The sequence below is a fragment of the Anneissia japonica genome, unplaced genomic scaffold (genome assembly GCF_011630105.1).
Source record: "Anneissia japonica isolate Jap-2015-1 unplaced genomic scaffold, ASM1163010v1 scaffold1511_len2985839_cov193, whole genome shotgun sequence".
Taxonomy (NCBI): Eukaryota; Metazoa; Echinodermata; class Crinoidea; order Comatulida; family Comatulidae; genus Anneissia; species Anneissia japonica.
Window position 1 is genome coordinate 1123867 of NW_022685291.1, and position 20902 is coordinate 1144768.

The 20902-nt window shown below is 32.9% G+C and overlaps 1 protein-coding gene across 3 annotated transcripts; it reads right to left on the reverse strand.

The window, feature by feature from the left end:
• Nucleotides 1-13235: 13235 nt before the first annotated feature.
• LOC117110210 (ubiquitin-associated protein 2-like) lies at nt 13236-18833 on the reverse strand. Of its 3 annotated transcripts, XM_033252842.1 has the most exons (5): nt 18661-18833; nt 17848-17950; nt 17530-17607; nt 17123-17137; nt 13236-15632 (listed from the first exon to the last, which is right to left on the reverse strand). In XM_033252842.1, the coding sequence occupies exons 1-5, from the start codon at nt 18682-18684 to the stop codon at nt 15307-15309; spliced, it is 546 nt and encodes a 181-aa protein (XP_033108733.1). In that variant the 5' UTR covers nt 18685-18833; the 3' UTR covers nt 13236-15306. The 3 variants fall into 3 exon arrangements, with proteins under 3 accessions (XP_033108733.1, XP_033108742.1, XP_033108734.1); XM_033252851.1 differs by lacking the exon at nt 17123-17137; XM_033252843.1 differs by lacking the exon at nt 17123-17137 and having other exon boundaries at nt 17521-17607.
• Between the last annotated feature and the right edge of the window lie 2069 nt (nt 18834-20902).

Genomic DNA, 20902 nt, shown 5'->3' on the forward strand with positions numbered 1-20902 from the left:
TATATATATATATTATCCCACTTATAACATTTTCAAAAGTATTAATATTACATATTCTTACTAATTCTACAGTATATTACTACCAGGCCCTACTCTAAATTCAACACAATCATGTCATCATTAATCAATTCAATTATACAAATTGCACTAAAAAGTAATAATATACCGTAAAACCTCGAATTGAAGCCCTGGGCTTCTTTTCTTTGCAAACTTTGGATGTGCTTCTTTTCGAGATGGGCTTCTTTTCAAGATGGGATTCTTTCCGAGACTACTTTTGCAAAGTAAAGGGAGGGGCTTCTTTTCAAAATGAATGCTGTAAATTTTGTGAATTTGTACTATAAAACAATAAATAAGGCCACTGTAACATCAATCTGTATCATGGAGTGTATTTAACTGGCATTAACTCACCTAAACTACTGTATAACCCAAGCTTGTATTTAATTTGTTTTTTCTGAAACAAACTGATGTACAGTGTATGTGACTGTAGGCCTAATATCTCGAAAAGAAGCCTATACTCTCTTGAAAAGAAGCCCATGGGCATCTTTTTGAGATGGGCTTCTTTTCGAAGTTAATTTTGCAAACTAAATAAAAAGAGGGGAGGGGCTTCTATTCGAGATTAAGCCAACTGGGCTTCAATTCCAGGTTTTACGGTAGGCCTAGGCCTATGTAACAAAACACAATAAATAATGATACATATATTACAAAAAAAATGCGAAAAAATGCCAGAAAATTCTGAAGTCAATCCACCTTTATAGTATTTTTTTGGTTTCGTAATTAAGTAAGCGTCACAGATATGACATGTTTATGTTGAGTGAACAGTGATTATTTAATATTAAATTTAATTTCAGCAGTGTTAGTTGCAATAAATTATAGGCCCCTAGGCCTAGTTTATTTATAGTTTCAAATTATGACTTAGGCCCTATTATTTATGAATATATGTATCTACTAGGCCTAGGGTAGGCCGGCCTACTCTAGACATAGGTTAGGAGCCTAGGGCCTAGGCATTAATCTCTTGTTGTATATATCATTATTATTTTAATTCTTAGATAGGCCTACATGCAAAGCCAAAGTCCAAGGCCATGGACGCTTGGTTACGGTAGCTAGCTGTACGTGACAGGGCCCAGGGCAGGGGAATACTTTTTTTTTACGACACCTTCAACACCTTCACTAAACACTAGCAGCATTGCCATCGTCACACCACTGACACTCACTACTCTAGACATGCCCCTCATATTGAACGATAAATAGTTTATCTACCTCTCTAGTAAGTTCATCAAGTCATACAATTTCTTGTTCAGAAAACTTGTGCCGGGACTTTTGCATAAACCTACCTTTTATGTTCGTCTAATTATAAAGAGTCGAAAAAAATAATGCTGAGACTGGTGGTGGTGAATGATCAGTTATGTATGTATGCCGCGTGTGGTAGTGAAAATACGGCGGGAGACAAAAATGTATAAATTTTGCGTGCGCACAGCGCGTTTCTCCAAGCACGCACACGCGCCTAATGTAGTACTGTGAGGAGGAGTGGGGGAGGGGGTGCTTATGGAAATAGATGAAAATTGAGAGGGTGCTTCCGGGGTGCTTACGACAATTTTGAATGAAAAAAATATATATATAATATAAGGACATCTGGAAACCGAAGATAAACGAACGGTATGGTGCAGAAAAGATAATCATCCAGAGAGCATGCTGTTGGTATTACACAATGTGGTGATGCTTGTTGGCCATCTGACGGTTGCAACTAGCGTCCTGGAGAAATATCCTCATTTTGAAATTTACATACTGCAAGAAGAAAATGTGAATCCACTCCACAGCTCAAATCATGCCAACTACACTCCCAGGATCGATTGGGATTGGCTTGCTAAAAAAAAATTTAAAAAAATCACATGATATTGTTATTAAAAAAATGAACAAAATATTCAAGATTTTTACATGCGGGAGTGCTCAGCACTATTTTTTTTTCTTTGTGGATCCTTATCAGTTTTGAAAGATGTGCGTAATCGCAATAAAATAAATTAAAATACAAAAATACAATTACAATATGCGCAATTTTGCTATAGTGTTTATTTGAATGTATTTGTTGTGCATAATGTCGTATTACATCTATATAGTATTTTATTAGCATGATGATGTTATATCGTACTATAGCAAATCACAGGTATTTGTAGCATAATATCTGGTAGATAAAAGCCTTGTACAGTACAGTGGAAGCTCCAACTCAACATCGCCACCGGTCTTCTCACCAAGTTGCTCCTACTGTACACCCAGACATCACGTAGGCCTACAGTACTTCAAGTCTATGAAATAGTCGGGTAGGAAGAATGGGTTCCCATGTACCCCCAGGATATATGTATTTTTTAACTGACATTTTTGTAATCCTAAAGTGTCTTATGAACGAATTTTGATGTTCCCATCGCAAAAAACCCCGTGGGGTTGTCTGTTGGCCATTTTGGCGGCCATATTGGATTTTCAATGAAAATTATTAATTTGTACAATTTTTCAACTAGATATCATATGAAATCAAAGGAGTCTCTGAATGTATTTAGTAAGAAGTGTGTATGTTCCCAATACAAATCACTGACTTCGCAATACATTTGGCGGCCATATTTAATTGTCAATGAAAATTGTTTTCGGTATAACTTTTGATCTATAGTTACATACACACAACAACCGATTTATTTCAGAGCGATGTTGTCATTGGGAAATGATTGAGACCCATATTGTATGATTTAAGCAGGTTTGATACCGTACATTAAAACTACAAAAATATAAAAAGAAATCACTTTTTTACATTTAAATCTTGCAAAAAAAGCCCTAATCTTCATTTTAAAAAAAGCGCTAGATAAAGTAGTGTAACGTACTGTATTGAAAAGAATTTTATGTCCAACCACTGAAGACACTAAAACACTAATTATCAAAATAAATGAAAATGAAACTAGATTTTCTGGTCGATTTTAGTGTTATCCTCAATAAAAACTATCAGAAACAACATTATAGTTTCACACAAAATCTACTCTACATTGATCATTGCCGAGCCAGCTATTGGTAAGTCTGGACAGTTCCACACAATTTTTGTGATGGGTCAGAAAGGCTTAAGTGCTTTTTTTTTTTTTTTTTTTTTTTTGGTACTGTCTGGACAGTTCCACACAATTTTTGTGATGGGTCAGAAACGTTTAAGTGCTTCATATGAAAATTTACCACAACAAATCAACGCTAAGCCGGATTGAACACATAAGGAAGCGTCTGAAGCTAGATTACTGTATCACCTACATTGGCGGGACTAAATTACAAAACAACACACTGTCGAATAACATTAAACATGACTTTTCATTAGATCATTTTAACAGTTAATGGTTTTTTTTTTTTTTTTTTTTTTAATTATTATAAATCCAGTTTTTATTTTATTTTATTTTTTTTTTTGCAGTTTAGATTTGAGTTGGATTGGTTTCAGAGACAAGCTATTGTACATCTGGAAAACAAACAGAGTGTGTTTGTGGCAGCACATACATCAGCAGGGAAGACAGTTGTAGCAGAATATGCCATAAGACTCTCACTTAAGCATGGTACCAAGTAAGAGCTCAGTTTTTGTACCAGACTACTATACCACTGTCATTCAAGCATGGAAGCAAAGCTCATTATTTATCCATAATAGATTAACCTAGTATTCTCTCAATATGGTACTACTGTAAAGAGCTCAATATTGATCCATGCAAGATTACCATAGTATTCTCTCTTAAACATGGTATCACAATTAAGAGTTCAATGTTTAACCCTACATTCTTTAGGAAATATCAATACATATTATGTAAGATATTTACATCATATTATTCAAAATATTACTTTAAAACTTTAAGAATCACAATATATATACAAAGTTACTTGAATACAGTACCCGATGTTCAATTGAATAATGAAATATATAAAGACAAAAGTAATTAAAAATGGATTAAGAAAAATTAATAAATAAGTATTATTTATTTTATTTTATTCAAGAATACAATAAAAAGATAATCATCCAGAGAGCATGCTGTTGGTATTACACAATGTGGTGATGCTTGTTGGCCATCTGACGGTTGCGACTAGCAGGGTTATTGCAGGGTTTTTTTTTTTTAAATTCAGGTGAGAACGTCCTGGAGAAATATCCTCAAGAAAATGTGAATCCACTCCACAGCTCAAATCATGCCAACTACACTCCCAGGATCGATTAGGATTGGCTTGCTAAAAAAAAAAAAAAAAAAAAAAAAAATCACATTATATTGTTATAATAAAAAATGAACAAAATATTCAAGATTTTTACATGCGGGAGTGCTCAGCACTATTTTTGTTTTCTTTGTGGATCCTTATCAGTTTTGAATGTGTAATCGCAATAAAATAAATTAAAATAAAAAAATACAATTACAATATGCGCAATTTTGCTATAGTGTTTATTTGAATGTATTTGTTGTGCATAATGTCGTATTACATCCATATTATTTTATTAGCATGATTATGTTATATCGTTCAGTATATATCTTATATTATACATATATATCTTATATGTATCTTATATTGTTCAGCAAATCACAGGTATTTGTAGCATAATATCTGGTAGATAAAAGCCTTGTACAGTACAGTGGAAGCTCCAACTCAACATCGCCACCGGTCTTCTCACCAAGTTGCTCCTACTGTACATCCAGACATCACGTAGGCCTACAGTACTTCAAGTCTATGAAATAGTCGGGTAGGAAGAATGGGTTCCCATGTACCCCCAGGATATATGTATTTTTAACTGACATTTTTGTAATCCCGAAAGTGTCTTATGAACGAATTTTGATGTTCCCATCGCAAAAAACCCCATGGGGTTGTCTGTTGGCCATTTTGGCGGCCATATTGGATTTTCAATGAAAATTATTAATTTGTACAATTTTTCAACTAGATATCATATGAAATCAAAGGAGTCTCTGAATGTATTTAGTAAGAAATGTGTATGTTCCCAATACAAATCACTGACTTCGCAATACATTTGGCGGCCATATTTAATTGTCAATGAAATTGTTTTCGGTATAACTTTTGATCTATAATTACATACACACAACAACGATTTATTTCAGAGCAATGTTATCATTGGGAAATGATTGAGACCCATATTGTACGGTATGATTTAAGCAGGTTTGATACATTAAAACTACAAAAATATAAGAAATCAGTTTTTTACATTTAAATCTTGCAAAAAAAAAAGCCCTAATCTTCATTTAAAAAAAAAGCGCAAGATAAAGTAGTGTAACGTACTGTATTGAAAACAATTTTATGTCCAACCACTGAACACACTAAAACACTAATTATCAAACTAAATGAAAATGAAACTAGATTTTCTGATTATAGTTTCACACAAAATCTACTCTACATTGATCATTGCCGAGCCAGCTATTGGTAAGTCTGGACAGTTCCACACAATTTTTGTGATGGGTCAGAAAGGCTTAAGTGCTTCATATGAAAATTTACCACAACAAATCAACGCTAAGCCGGATTGAACACAAGGAAGCGTCTGAAGCTAGATTACTGTATCACCTACACTGGCGGGCCTAAATTAGAAAACAACACACTGTCGAATAACATTAAACATGACTTTTCATTAGATCATTTTAACAGTTAATGGTATTTTTTTTTTTTTTTATAGATTTACATCTTTTAATTAAGATTGGTGACAATTCATGTTAATATAGTTTATCAAGAACAGTTAAGAAAATATATATTAAGAACAAATACATAAAATGTGTAAATATCATAGGCATACGAGATGCAATACCTTGCAAATCTAGAAAAAACTATATTATAAAAAAAAGTGGTGATAATCACTTATTGTTTAGTCGGATTTTTGCCAGCTCTTCTCCGTTGTTTTTTAATAACTGTGGTACGAAATTTATTTATCAGGTACAGTGATTGCAGATTGATCCATTATGAACAATTTTATCTGTAGGTCTACAGATGGACATACAAATGGTATTTCGTCAGGTCCTTACAACACCCAAATGAACGAAAATTTAAATAGAATATTCATAATTATGGGTTTCAGAAATCCAATTATATAAGGCTCTCAAAATGCAACTTTGTCGGAGCGTCCTCTAAATTTAATTTCTTTTATAACCTAAGTAAAAACGTTCCTAAAGGCCGTAGTTACTACTAGCTACAGTGCATATTATTTGCCAGCTCTTCAAGCCAAAATTTGTTGGAAATTATCAGCTCCAGTAATTGGAGATGGATCCATTTTTTTAGTCTTTTGTGGGGTCATCCTACCTTTAATCATCAAAAAGACAAATCATTGCACAGAAACAAATTGGTAAATTTAAAGACTGTTCAAAACATCAATTCAGTCATAGCTCGCCATAAGGCCAAAAAAAAAAAAAATAAATAAATAAATAAAATATATTAAAAAAAAAAAAATGGGTTTTTTTGGGAAAGTCCAAAAACTGGGTATGTCGGTAGGAAAACTTTTTTTAAATTATTTTTTAACAACCAAATATGTGTTTATGCTTTAAAAGTAGAAAATACACAAATAATACAATTTTGGATTCGCATTGCGTACCACCATCAAGTAAAATAAGCTTTGCCTTGGCCACCTAGCCTGAACAAGACTATTTCAGCCTTATTTGCTCATAAAAAATATTGTTCGTTGTATTCAAGGGGAAAAAACAAAAAACAAAAAACAAAACAAAAAAAAAACAAACAAAAAAAATGCCGACCCTGAATTTCGTAAAATCTGGGTCGGTCGGGCGTGGCCAACACAATTTTTTTCTTCGGCCTAATGCAATATGGTATATAGCAGGGCTTCAGAAAGTTTGCTTTGTAAATACAAAACGTTTCTAAAGAAAAAAGATGGAGATGGATCCATTATGGACAATTAAATGTAGCCTATCTGTATAGGCCTACAGATGTAAAGGACAGTTAAAATTTTAGGTCCCTAACAACATCCAAATGAATAAAAATTTAAATAGAATAGAAATTGTAAGGGCTTCCAGGGGCTTCACCCCCGTTCCAGCGAGGGTCTTAGGCTCCTCCAGCCTAAGGTCTGCTTCGCCTGCAAAAAACGCACCTCCGATCGACAATCCTGCCTACCATCCTGAAGTGGTCCAACCAGAAGAGCAGCATTTTGGGTGCAGTTCCAACGGCCCTGCATAGCCTTAGGATAACACTGGATGCCCGATACCTAAAGTCCGAGAACTATTGCTTTTCTATCACAACGCCGAATGGACGCCCCCCCCCCCCACTGTCTTCCCCATTCTACATCCTCGCAGTCATGCTCTTTCTAAACTTCAGAATTCTTCAATTCACATCCACATTCCTTTCCCTAAAATCACCCTTTTCATCATTTTAAATCTGAAATGTCCCCCATTAAAAAAAATTGTAATCACTGTGCTTTCTTTCGTATATCTTCTCTACACTGGAAAATAGCTGAGGCGCAATGTACAGTATCAATGGTTAAATTATAGGTGAGTGGAGGTAGCATACAGTGCACATACTTTTAAAAAGAAGCCAAGTGATTCAAGAAAAATTTAACGATATGACGAATACGTGAACAGATTGAATGATTTGGGACACGATTGGACACAGTGTCGCTTACATAACAGTCTATACATTTTCGGTGAGTTCGGCGTTTTATACCAGTGTGAGGTAGAGGTTCGTTCACAGTTCAACACAAAAAATAAGCTGTTTTAAAACGATTTCAGGGAATGTTTGTTGATAATACAGGTACATAAGCAAAAATATTATTAATAAAGCCAATTTGAGTTTCAATGTAGGCCTATGTTTAATTTGAGCACACGAACTATGCAGACCTACACAAACATTTCATTACTGATCAATTTTTAGTAACTCGTTAGTGAAATAAGTAGGGTCTTCAAGGAAATACTGTTCTCTCTCATGACACAAGTTACTGCATCACCGTATTTATAGTTTTAATACAACCAGTTTCTTCTAATTTTCAATACATTTTCCCCTGATAAGATATAATACATAATTCAAGTATCGAAATGCACGCCATTGTGTCGGGATTCAATATTTCGACATTATGTCATCATCAGGAATGATGATTATTGGCTAGTATATGGAGATGTACTGAGTATTCGGTGCGTTAATACATTAGATAGGGCAAATAATCACTCCTATGATATTTCCTGAGGCAAACTCGCATCTTAATAGAATTTGTAGTAACTTCCACCTAGCTAGATAATCTGGAGGTCGAAGATCGATTCCCACACGAACCATTAAAAAAATTGTTTTTCTATTGGCCAGTAATTGGGGAAGTCTAATTTGAATATTTTTATAACCTATTTTTTAACATGATTTTTAAAAATAAATCGGGCTTAAAACAATATTCATTCATAATAATTATTTTGAATATATAATAAGAACATTTCATTTTCCTAGGCAACCTCACATCTTAATAGCATTTGTTGTAGTTTTCATCTCGCTAAATAACCAGGAGGTCGTAGTTTCGATTCCACCCAAATCATTTTTTCCCCTTTTTAACATTTTATTAATGGCTAGTATTTGGGGACGTAGTGAGAATTCGGTACGATAACACGTCAGGCTATAGGGCAAATAATCACTATGATATTTCCTGACGTCACAAACTCACATCTTCATTTGTAGTGGTTTTCATCTGGCTAGATAACCTTGACGTCGTGGGTTCGATTCCCACCCCAACCATTTAAAATTTTTTTTATTATTGGTTAGTATATGGGGACGTACTGAGTATTCGGTATCCGTTAACACAATTAGGTAGGGTAAATACTCATTCCTATGATATTTCCTGAGGGAAACTCGCATCTTAATAGCATTTGTAGTAATTTCCATCTGGTTAGATAATCTGGAGGTCGTGTGTTCGATTCCCACACGAACCATTTGAAAAAAAAAATTCTATTGGCTAGTAATTGGGGGTATATAATTTGAATATTTTTATAACCTACTTTTTAACATGATTTTTAAAAATAAATTCGCAAATACAGATTTTTTATACAACAGAGGCTTGTTTGATTATATTTATATTTTTAGATGAATACATTATTATTACAATTCTTTTCAAGTAATTCATTATCAACTAATTCAGTCAAAATCAAAACAGCTGATTTCATTTTTTTAAATATTTATACATTAAAATACACATACAATTGTACACGCACTAACAAAATAAGAGGGATCAATCAAATCGAATCATTTAGAGACAAAAATATTATTTATACTAATAAAACATTAAATTAGGAAAATTCGGGATATATTTAAGCAGTTGTAACGAATATAGATATCTTAATCAGTCTATAAAGACTTAAGTTTCTTTACAAACAAAATAGCAATTTCCTTTTTGACATTTACATTTTTTAACATTGTAACTTTCAAAATAAGTAATATCAAGATTTCTTTAAAATAAGGAAACGTTTGCACATGTCCTGAGATCACTTTGTAGGTTATTCCACACCTTTGTCCCTTTATACGAAAAGCTCTGTCGGCCAACTTTAGTATTTTTGAAATCAATAACAAAGTCATGTTTATTTCGTGTATCATGACTATGATATGAGTAAAAGGTACGAAAGAACAGGTCAAATGATCTAGGTAACTTGCCTTTATTGTAAAGAAACATTAAACTTGCGACATTTTCTTCATATAGATCAAATACGTTTAATGTTTTAGTTTTAACAAAAAGCGACACAGAAAGATGTAAATAGTGGACGTTACATATAATTCGAAGGGCCTTTTTCTGTAGTATATGAAGTCTATTCAAATTTGCGATGCTCCCACTACCCCATATTGTGATGCCATAGGTAATGGTTGGAAGGATAAGTGACTTATAAATAATTAGTAATATGTTATATGGCAGTACATTTTTTAAAAGGTTCATTGCTCCAATAATTGCGGAGATCTTACTTGAGATTACATTTGTATGGTGTGTAAAATTTAATTTCTCATCAAGAGTGATACCTAGATATTTTACATGGAGGACTCTTTCAATAATGTCTTGATCAATTTTGAGTTGAACATGGGATGTATCAATAGTGCTGTTTCTACCACTGAATACCATGAATTTTGTCTTATTAGTGTTTGTGGTAAGTTTATTTGCCTTAATCCATATGTTAATCCATTATTCGTTACACCAATAGCGTCATTTATATCGCTGTGTTTTAGGAAAATGTTTGTATCATCAGCAAACATTATTAATTGAGTCCTGGTGCATATTGATGGTAAATCGTTTACAAATAATAAAAATAATAAGGGGCCAAGAATTGACCCTTGAGGGACTCCATATTTTATTGTCTTTATTTCGGATTTCCCGTCTTGTATAGTAACATACAAGCCTGTAGTTTTTTATATCATCTCTATCACACTTTTATAAACAGGTATAGTCTTTGCTAGTTTAAGCTCATTTGGAAAGACGCCTGTACTAAGTGATAGGTTAATCAAATGTGTTATAGGTTTAGCTAATATATCTGCATTGTCCTTTATATATTTAGCACCGATATCATTTTTACTCATATAATCCATGGGATTTAAATTTATATAATCTATATTTGCCTTTTCTGCCATTTTTTCACAAATATTGATAAAGCAAGAATTCAATGCTCCTGCCTTTTCAGCAGGGGTTTCATGTATTTTTGACTGATTTCATTCTTGTTGGAAGGCCTAATGTTTTGTTTCTCCCCAAAATGGCGTTTATGGACTTCCATGTTTTTTTAACATTATTTTTCCTATTTTCAAAGTCTTCTTTATAGTAAATAATTTGTCGTTGTCTTATAATTAATGTTAGTTTGTTTTTGTGTTTTCTATATTTAAATTTGTTTTCACTTGTTTTTTTATATTTAATATACAATTTTTCTTTAATATTTAATGATCTTTCAATTTCATTTGTCATCTAGGGCGATCTTATTCTGTCGGTCCTTATTTTATTTTTTTTTAACGGGAAGCATCTATCAATTTAATGCTGTAAAGATAGAAGCGAATAGATTGTATGATTCATTTGCATCATTGCTGGTAAGAACATTTTCCCAGGACTGATTTTCAAGCTCACTCCTAAACAGTTGATTTTGCCGAGATGAGTAAGTTCGTTTAAAAGTATATTTCTTGGTTGTATTATTGCTACATTTTTGTGACTTATCAATACAAATTATTGGGCAATGATCGGATATATCACTAAATAAGAGATTTGTATCAATATCTATATAAAATAGTGTAGATATTTTAGATTATCGTTTCAGTTTATTCTGTTATATGTGTGGGTTTATTTACTAATGGTATAAATGATTCGGAAAGCATAAAGTCAACAAGAGCTTGGGTATTTCCTATTTATATTGGGTTTTTCACTATTAATTGCATTTGTGCATAAATTCACTCATTTGGACATTACATGTATGTATAATATATGATTTGGGCTGTCTATAGATTACACCGCAAATTATGGTTCTATTGTCTATATCAAATTCTATAATGATACGGTACTCTCTGCGACATGGAGTATATGGGATAAATAATTTCTTAATCGATATGATAAATGTGACTTAATGTATAGAGCAACACTACCAATTGTTTCTCTATTTTTATGTATAGCTGTATAATTGATATAATTCAGTGGGATGTTTGCTGGAAAGCCACGTCTCGCTCAGTCCTATTACCGAAAATTCATAATCAAATCGAGATATATAATTTAATAATTGGTCAAATTTTCTTACAATGCTTCTACAGTTTAGGGAGAAACATGAAAAATAGTTTGATTTATTTAAAGAATATTTTGATTTAAAATCGTCAACACTTATATATTAATTTTCAATGTAGTTAGGTATATTAATATTAATTTCATCTTAATTTGTGTTAGTTTGTAGAAAATAAGACATTAATACAATACAAAATTATTAAAAACAATATGGAATATAAAATTAGAAAATCTACAATTGTAAGTCTAATTTATAATTAAAGTAGATTAATAGCTAGCACCGTGCACTTGTTCCGCATCTTCTGAAACTCATCATTAAGTATATTTTAATTAATTAAATATTATATTTTAGTTAATATTAGTTAATACTGTAACGTCATAGTAGAAGGTACAGTATTAACTAATATTAGTTAATATTAGTTAATACTGTACCTTCTACTATGACGTTAGAATCTATACATACAGTTCATTTTCTACTGGTGGTATTTCTGGTAGTATTTAGACCGCAAGCTGTAGCATCTTCGATACTTGCTCCAGTAATGGGGCCATGGTAGGGTCTTCCATCAATAAACAAAATTCCATTTCGGAAAACTGGGTGTTTCCCGACTTATGTGCTCTTGACATTACATCTGCATATTTACGTTTCATGCTGACATCCGCTGGTGGCAAGTCCTCCATCACGTAAAAGTATGTATTCTTTAGTGCTTTGGTTTTTTTAAAGGACGACATGCCTCTGTGGTCTGTAGATAAATTTTGCTATTACATGCCTTGGCATCTCAGCATCCCCTGTCGGTTTTCCAGTCCTATGAGCATGCTTGACCTGTGTATCTAGCATTAGTTTATGATTTCTTGTAGCTTATCTAGCGTGTTTTCGTTTTTTGCTGATTTTATTCCTCCAAACCTGAGGTTATAACTTCTTGAGTGTCTTTCCATTTTCAAGATGTTACTGTCCAAATTATCATTTTCTGTTTTTCATTTAATTCAGATTCCATTTTAACCATGCGAGTACTGTAGTACAATCAACTACTTTCTTTCTCTGTTTCAGTTGTCATATCTGTGAAATTTTCGAGCGATTGTTCAAATTCAGTTTGTTTCTTCTCCATATTTGTCATCCAATATAGTAGATAACCTGGAGGCATTTTGTAGTAATTTTCATCCGGCTAGATAATCTGGAGGTCACACGAACCATTTTTTTTTATTGGCTAGTAATTGGGGATATCTTAATTTGAATATTTTCAATTCCTGATAACATAATTAATGTTGAAATATTGAATCCCGACACGATGGCGTGCATTTCGATACTTAGAGTATGTATTATATACTATCTTATCCGAGATTAATCAGTGGACCTTTCGGCTTCTTTCCCCTGAATTTGTGATAAATTGTTATCACGCACAGACTTGTGTTAACTGCGTGACAAATTTAGGATCACGCATGTGTTTCTGCAAAATGCATGTTTCATCCAAAATCACTTTAAAATGCAGGACCGTCCCGCACGATGCAAGTTGGTAACTATGGGAATATGTAGGCGTACATTTAAATGACACATAAAACACTAAAATTCATAAACTGCTTTTTCTTTTTTTTGGACAAACCATCATTACAGATCCTGTTTAATCTCGTACGCGTCAAATAGTATAATTAAGTAATTTTAAAGAAATAAATACAAAGATTGACTAACAAAAAAATGCATGTCTACTGGATACTAAATTCAAGGATATGCATTTCCTAACAGTGTTCAATATAATTTACAATATGCAAATAGGGTATTTTACATATATGCAAATAGATAATTTACATAGGTGACAAAAAAGAAAAGATATGAAACCTGATGCAGGTAACTTGCACTGTTTCCTTTTTTTTTTTTCATAAAATTTACGTTCAAACATTCATATCTATTTAAAGGCTAGTGTTACATACATATACAGTATTCACAAGACTGAAAATTGATAATGATAAATGGCGTCATCATCATATTAAAATGAAAATTTCAATCTAATACCAGATTCAGTTTGGTTGAGGTTGCTTTCCTGACAATCCCATCACAATAGCTAAATTCATTTTACAAGCAGTTAACATGCATTTGTTAAATGAAAATCTTTAAACTATGACAATTCATGCAAGATAAACCACTTTTATGCAATAATTTAGAAAGAAAATAGTGCATTGAAATAAAAATGATAGAAATAACTATTAATAAAATATAATATAGTTACTATCACCATTTTAAAATTAATCTGGATAATTAAATATTGGGCAAAACTGTGCTATATTGGTGGCTCGTCTGCCAAAGCTGGACAGATAACAAAATATGTTGTTTGGATTGTGGCGAGATATATAAATCTATATTTATCAAGCACCAGATAAATTAATATAATAATGCAACAGTAATTTACAGATGCCTACAAGACACTGGTGTCAACAAAACACATGCGGTAAGAAACAACAAAAGGTGGAAAAGCCAAGGTTATATTAAAAATACAGGTTTAATTTAAATACAGGTGTTGAGATAATGCAGACATCCACACAACACAGGTGTTGACAAAATAAAAGTGGCAACACATGTGTATTGCTTCTGTGATTGTATACTACAAGAACATTTATGAAATCATGCTGTTTAAAGTGTTTTTAAACTTTATAAACTTTAATTTGTCCATGTAAACAAATCTGCAGACATTATCTAAAACGTTCAGGCTATGAAGATAACCTTAGCACCTTACACTTAACATTTAATAAAAATTTCTTCCTTTGAAAGAGAAATATTATGTTGTGTATTAATTTATCTTGTTATTTTTTTTGTACAATATTTCTTTTGAACAACATCATAAATAAATAAAAATCTACCATATTTAGGGAAAATGATACAAGACAAGGAAACAGTATAACAAACTACTATATATTGAAGGATGCTTTTTTTAATTACACTCAAAAATAAAATTAATTAAAATTGAGATTTCATTTCCAAGTGTTGATGTATTAGTGTATTTAACACAATTTATAGGATTTAATTAGAAAATATTAACAATAATCTTTTCACACTGTAGCACTGAAACAAATACAACTACTACTTTCACTACTACTGTATTTCAGACCACACTTAAAATAAGATATCGCATGACACTGCAGAACTTGACCTCGGTAATAAAAAATTGTGGGAGTATTTCATTGGTTGATTTTGATTAAAATATTTACATGACTAATGGTTTTCAGATGCAATGGTTACATTAAATGGAAAGCCACCTGAATCCCAAAACACATTTCCTTTTGTGTGACACCAAACTCCAAAGTGTGAAAAATATTGTTTTTTTCTGTGTATTTTGCAAATGCCTTTCGATCATGGTTAAATCTTGATTTCTTTCAGAAAAACCACTTACATATAAACACACTCTGTTTTCAAAAACTACGTACATACAAAAAATTATCCGACAAGCCAGGGATTTTAAACGAGCATAGGCACAACCGCATGTCAGCACGAATGATGTATACTACAATTTGTACATTGATACAAAGAAGGATGGAAAAACCTAGCGAACAATAAAAGTTCTCTACAGAGCCAAGAACCACATTTTTACATATTTTTCAAAAGCATTCTATGGGATGCACAAATAAATCCCCAATAATTGATTGCAAATTTAACTTCCCCAACCATATGTTCCTTTGTTTCCATACGTTCCTTTGTTCCCTTGAGTGGCAGACGTCTGCGAACGCTGTGTCGATCCACCTTGCCCGTCACCGTGCATCTGATGCGGCAACATGTGAGCTTGCTGCATCATTGGTACAAAGGGGCTGTGGGTGTGGGCATAAGGTGGATTAATGTGTCCTCCTTGGCCGGCTCCGGCAAGTGGGATATTGAATGGCGGCGGAGTACCATGGAAACTCTTTGAATCAAATGCTGTATGCGTCTTGTTGGTATATGAGGAACCTGTTAGATCTGATGGTCCAGAGGATGATGTGACAACTGTGATAACACAAAATAAAAACAAAAATGTGAAAATTGAAATAAAAAGTCAACATTAAAGTTATGTGCAATGAACTATGGATGTAGCACAATCGGATCTATTATTAATGGTGAATATAAAATAAAACAAACAAGATTTTGAATTCTCTTTTCATGTAAATAACTAAAAAGACAATTGGCAGGGTAGAATAACAAAATAAGCAATACATTTCAATTAGATTTCCAAATACTGTACTATATGAGATAAATTATTACTTTGTTCACTAGTCTTTAATTCAAGATAGAGCAAATCACAATGAAGCACAATACTGGCAGGTCAAAGGTTAAAAAATGTTGCATTAAAATTAAAAATAATATAAACAAAAACAAAAATTATCAAAGCACTTGGACATAAGGTAGGATAGTTAATTAAAGGTTAACAAGATATCACAAACTAATTATACATAATCACTTTAGCAATCAACAAGTCTATATGTTGGTGGTGCTCTATAATCTTACTGGTTTAAATCCAGCAATGCACAACTCAAACATTACCACAAGAGTCTGCACAAATCTTTTGCATTGTTGTCAAGGAGAATATAAAAATCACAATAAAAGGTTGATATCATACATTTCCTACACTTGCAAAAGAAATTCAGTCATAGCAAATGAGTGGCAAGCATGTACTTTATACTGTATTAGTGGTATATTTCTCAACAGTTTAATTTTTGTGAATGAAGTCATTACCGTAAATTTACCAACTTACAAACACCACAACTGCTCCTAGTGCCAAGTGAAAGTAGGGCCTAGTGTGGCTACGAAGTGGTATGATAACCATAGCTAGGGTAGAGAGTGGCCTAGAACTAGACAAAAAGGCCCACCTCTGAATGTTTGTGAACACATCCTAACGATCGTGGTATGCACAAAGGCTTAGGCCAAAAATACCTAAACTGCGAAAACAGCGTCCGTGAAAATATCAACACGCGAAAACATCAAGAAAGTACAAAATCGCGAAACATTCTGTATGCGAAAATAAACAGTAATACAGTATATTAAATTATTATTAGTAGTAGTAGTAGTAGTATCACTACTATTAATCTTATCCCAAACATTTTGTCTGCTAATTAAAAAGAACATGAGAAACATGTATTATGCAATATTAATCCAGTTACTGTTTGTTTTATTCAGTTTGTTAATAGCCAATCAAAACAAAGGGAAAAACATAAATCTCTTTCCCGATTAGCATTCTGCATTGTTTGTTAAATGAGGTAAAGGACTGCCGAGAGGATTTAAACCGCATGAAGCTATTACTAGGGATCTAACTTGATTGTCCCCTGCATTTGAGTGCATTGATATGCAAGGTTTGTTAATAGGAAGCCAACTTTTAAGCATCAACAATTAGCTCAGGTCTAAGGCTATTTTCCTTGTTTCCCCACCTACTCTTTTTAGGCAGCTCTCGGTACACAAGACACATAGGTATTAGTTTAACATTAACACATGCAGTAAATTACCTGAGCTTCTGCCAACTGTAAAAACATGGAAAAACACACAAGCATTAGGTATCACTGCAGTCGTTAGTTGTTGGATGTAAAAAAGTCAATTATAAAAGCCAATCAGAATCAGCTTATCTATTTTGAAAAGCCAATCAGAATTAGCTTATCAATTTTGAAGAGCCAATCAGAATTAGCTAATCTATTTTTCAAACATTGCCTGAATCATCTCTCTCCCCATGCAGGAATATACAGACATTACTCACACACAAATGTCTCCAATACACACAAATTAGAAATTTTAAAACTGATCAGGCCATTAGTGAATATATTATTACATCAACAACAATTAATAATCCAGAATTCATATGTAAACAACACCCAAAGAAATAATACAGATCAGGTTTCTTCTTTCTTACCTGCCGTACCTGTGTTTTTGCTTTGTGTTTGTGACACTCCACCGTACCCAGTCTTAAAATCTTGTGTACCAGGCAGATCATCATACCCTAATAATCAACGTTCAGAAATACCAGATAAATATCTTCAATCATCAACTTATATCTCTTATGATGGTTAAGGTTAAAATAACTCAATCAGTTGATAACAAAGGGGTTCCTCAGGAATTGCTCAGAAGAACGAAAGTGCTATATAACACATCATATTTAGTGACGATGCAGAGTTAATCAAAAAGACTTACACAAACTTGTAAAGACAATATTATTAAAAATTATATAACCGATTCCTACCTGTTGCAAATGTTGTATGGGAGTTGTGTTGGCCATATGTATTGTGTTGCTGAAAGCCTGTATGTGGTGTTGTTCCTGATTGTGACCTTGTTGCTTGGGGAATCTAGCAGAGAAAAAAGTCAGTGTCAATGCTACATACAAGCTATAATTATTGTACTTAGTATTGAACAGGCATCCAACAGCAAGCGCCTTTCAAAATACACTATAATACTCTGACCACACTTTTATGTGACAAATATCTGGATCCTACCCATATTTGGGCATGATGGTGTCATATTATACCATTATATGGGAAAAAATCCTAAATACTTTGTCACATATAACTTGACAGTGAGCTTAACTTGACAGATGAACACTGTATTACTTTTACTTAAGCTGTGTCGATCTCCAAGCTCAAAATTGCCCCAAATAATTTTTACAACACTCAATTAATCAAGCAGGATATAATATTTAGTACAATAATATATTAGCATAATTTAAAAGATATTAAGGCTGACAATGAAAAATGTAACAAAATTGTAATTCTAGTTTAAATTGGAAACTGCATGAAATATACATCAATTGTAGAGGGCAAAACGTAAGATATTCGGCTAATTTTCAGTTCACTATACGTAATTTTACTACTAGTTTATGTGTTTACAAAGCAAAAGTGACCTCTGTGACCTCACTTTCCTGAATGCTGATGATGACTAATTTTATATTGTTTGTAACAATATAAACAAAAATTGTAATTCTAGCCAACTGCATGAAATATACATCAATTTTAAAGGGTGCAATTTTGATGGGATAAAGTCATTCTTTTTTTCTACTCACCATATTGTTCATAGCGGGGAACATAGCCGCTGCTGGCGTGTACTGTAGACCTGGGACTGGGCCTGCCAATCCTGCTGGATAAAATGGGAATCCTCCGTAGCTGTAGCCAGGGGGAACTGTGGGGTTAATGAAAGATGGCTGCTGTTGTGCTGCTTGCGTTTGGTGATGATTTGTTTGGCCTAGAAGAAGAAATTAAGATGAAATGTTAATTTACAATGTAATGAAATTAATTTTAAATTCGCATGGTCAAACAAAACACATTAACATAATATATGATATACTTATTTACATAATTAGCCACTACCAACACTATTATATTTTATTGCTCAATCCTTCTTCACTTGTATCAGATAAAAATGAAAAGATGTATCATGAGAACCATGGACATGATAGGTTTTCAAATGAGGTGTCAGATGGTTATCATCATTTACAAGTAAAGATAATATCACAAGAATACAAGCATCAATATTGATTTGAAATAATTATATAAAATCACTCAAGCATAACCAATAGTTATGATAATCATTGACATAATATGATTAATCATGACAATCTTTTTTTTTTGTCCAATTTCAAATTGGAAATTTTGGCCGGGCCCTTGGGGACCTGCAGGAATTACGGTGCAGTGCCAATACAACATGTAAAGGATACATTATCCTTTATTCCAATTACTCTCATGGGAAGCTTATTGAAGGAGCCAAGCAATTAATTAAAACCAGATGCTGCCCGAGTATAAACCAAGGTTTTCAGTGGAAGAAGGAGGAACATTATCTTACAGCCAAACGTTAATCCTTTAGGACATTTGTGTTTTTTTCACCTCCGACATGAGAGCATGCTTAGGCTTGGATGCCTTTTTCATCAAAAAATTGTCATAAGAATAAGCACTAACTTGCTTGGTGAAAGAATGAAAAGCAATACGGATTTTTACCTTGCTGTTGTGTTTGTTGTTGAGTAGCAATGGTTGCTACTGGAGACGATGCATCTGTTCTTTGAAATTTACTTGCTTCTGTTACCGAGTAGGCAGTATTGCTGAGCCCGCTAGCATCACGCCCAGTAGCAAGTGCCGTCTGTTGTGCAAACTAAAAATAAAAAGTAATTCACAGATTTAATATTTTTTTTTTTTTTTTTTTTTTCTTTTTTTTTTTTTTTTTTTCTCTTTTGTGGGTTCATCCCACTTTTATTCGTCAATTCAGTAGTACAATTTACAGCATGTATCGCTCATCAACATCAATATTTTACATCATATAAAAATAAAGTTATGGTATAAAAGAGATTCCTTTACATGTACAATTTTAATAATTTGATTTTTGGAAAAAAAGAATTAAAACCATTTTCTCATATTTTTCTGTGTTAAAAAAAGTGTAAAGAGGGACCTATGGTTCCACTTGTTAAGATTTTTTAAAACGTTAGCTTTATAAACACTGTATAAACCGACCGAAAACAGGTAATCAACATCAATATTTCCCGTCCGTATTTCCAGATTTAATATTTTTTGTGTTGTCAACAAAATGAGGGTTACTAATTGCGGTAGTAGAATAAACCAGGTAATGTTTGTCAGTGCTACACTGATTAAAATGTTCATCAGAAATTTCAGAAAATGCGCTTGTTTGTCATCATTCAAACAAACCTGGTAATATTCAAGAACGTCACCAGTTACAGTTGTAATTCATAGCCTTTACGGATTTAACACTTCATATGCCCAGTAACAACTTTAGTCAATCAATTGACAGGTATACTCACCATTGGCTGTTTCTTATACACATCAGATGTGTATAAGAGACAGGTTTGTAACAATATACGTCAGAAAGTATTTGGTCTAAGAAAATAGGCCTATTTTGGCAACTTAATTATTTTGTGTTGTAATCATAAATTGTGAATGAGTAGTTCTGTGTTTCCCTCAAAAAATACTTTTTGAGAACTAACAGTTTTATACAGAATTTTCTTGAAATTGGATGTTGTTATATATAATATACCTATTATCATAAACAACACTTATTAATTAAGTAGCAAACTGCATAGCTATCACAAGAAGTGGTGGCTCTAGGATATATTTTCTGGGGGGGGGGCTAAGTTGTCCGACAGGTGGACTTGAGCTCGTAGGCTCAAGCTGGGGGAAGGGGTGGAGAGGGAGTTCTCCCTCCCAAATGAGATTTTTTTAAAGAATAGCAACTTCTCGATGGCCAGAAATGGCACTCTCAGACTGTGACAGAGATGTGTTGGCTTGGTGGGGGCCTATTTTTAT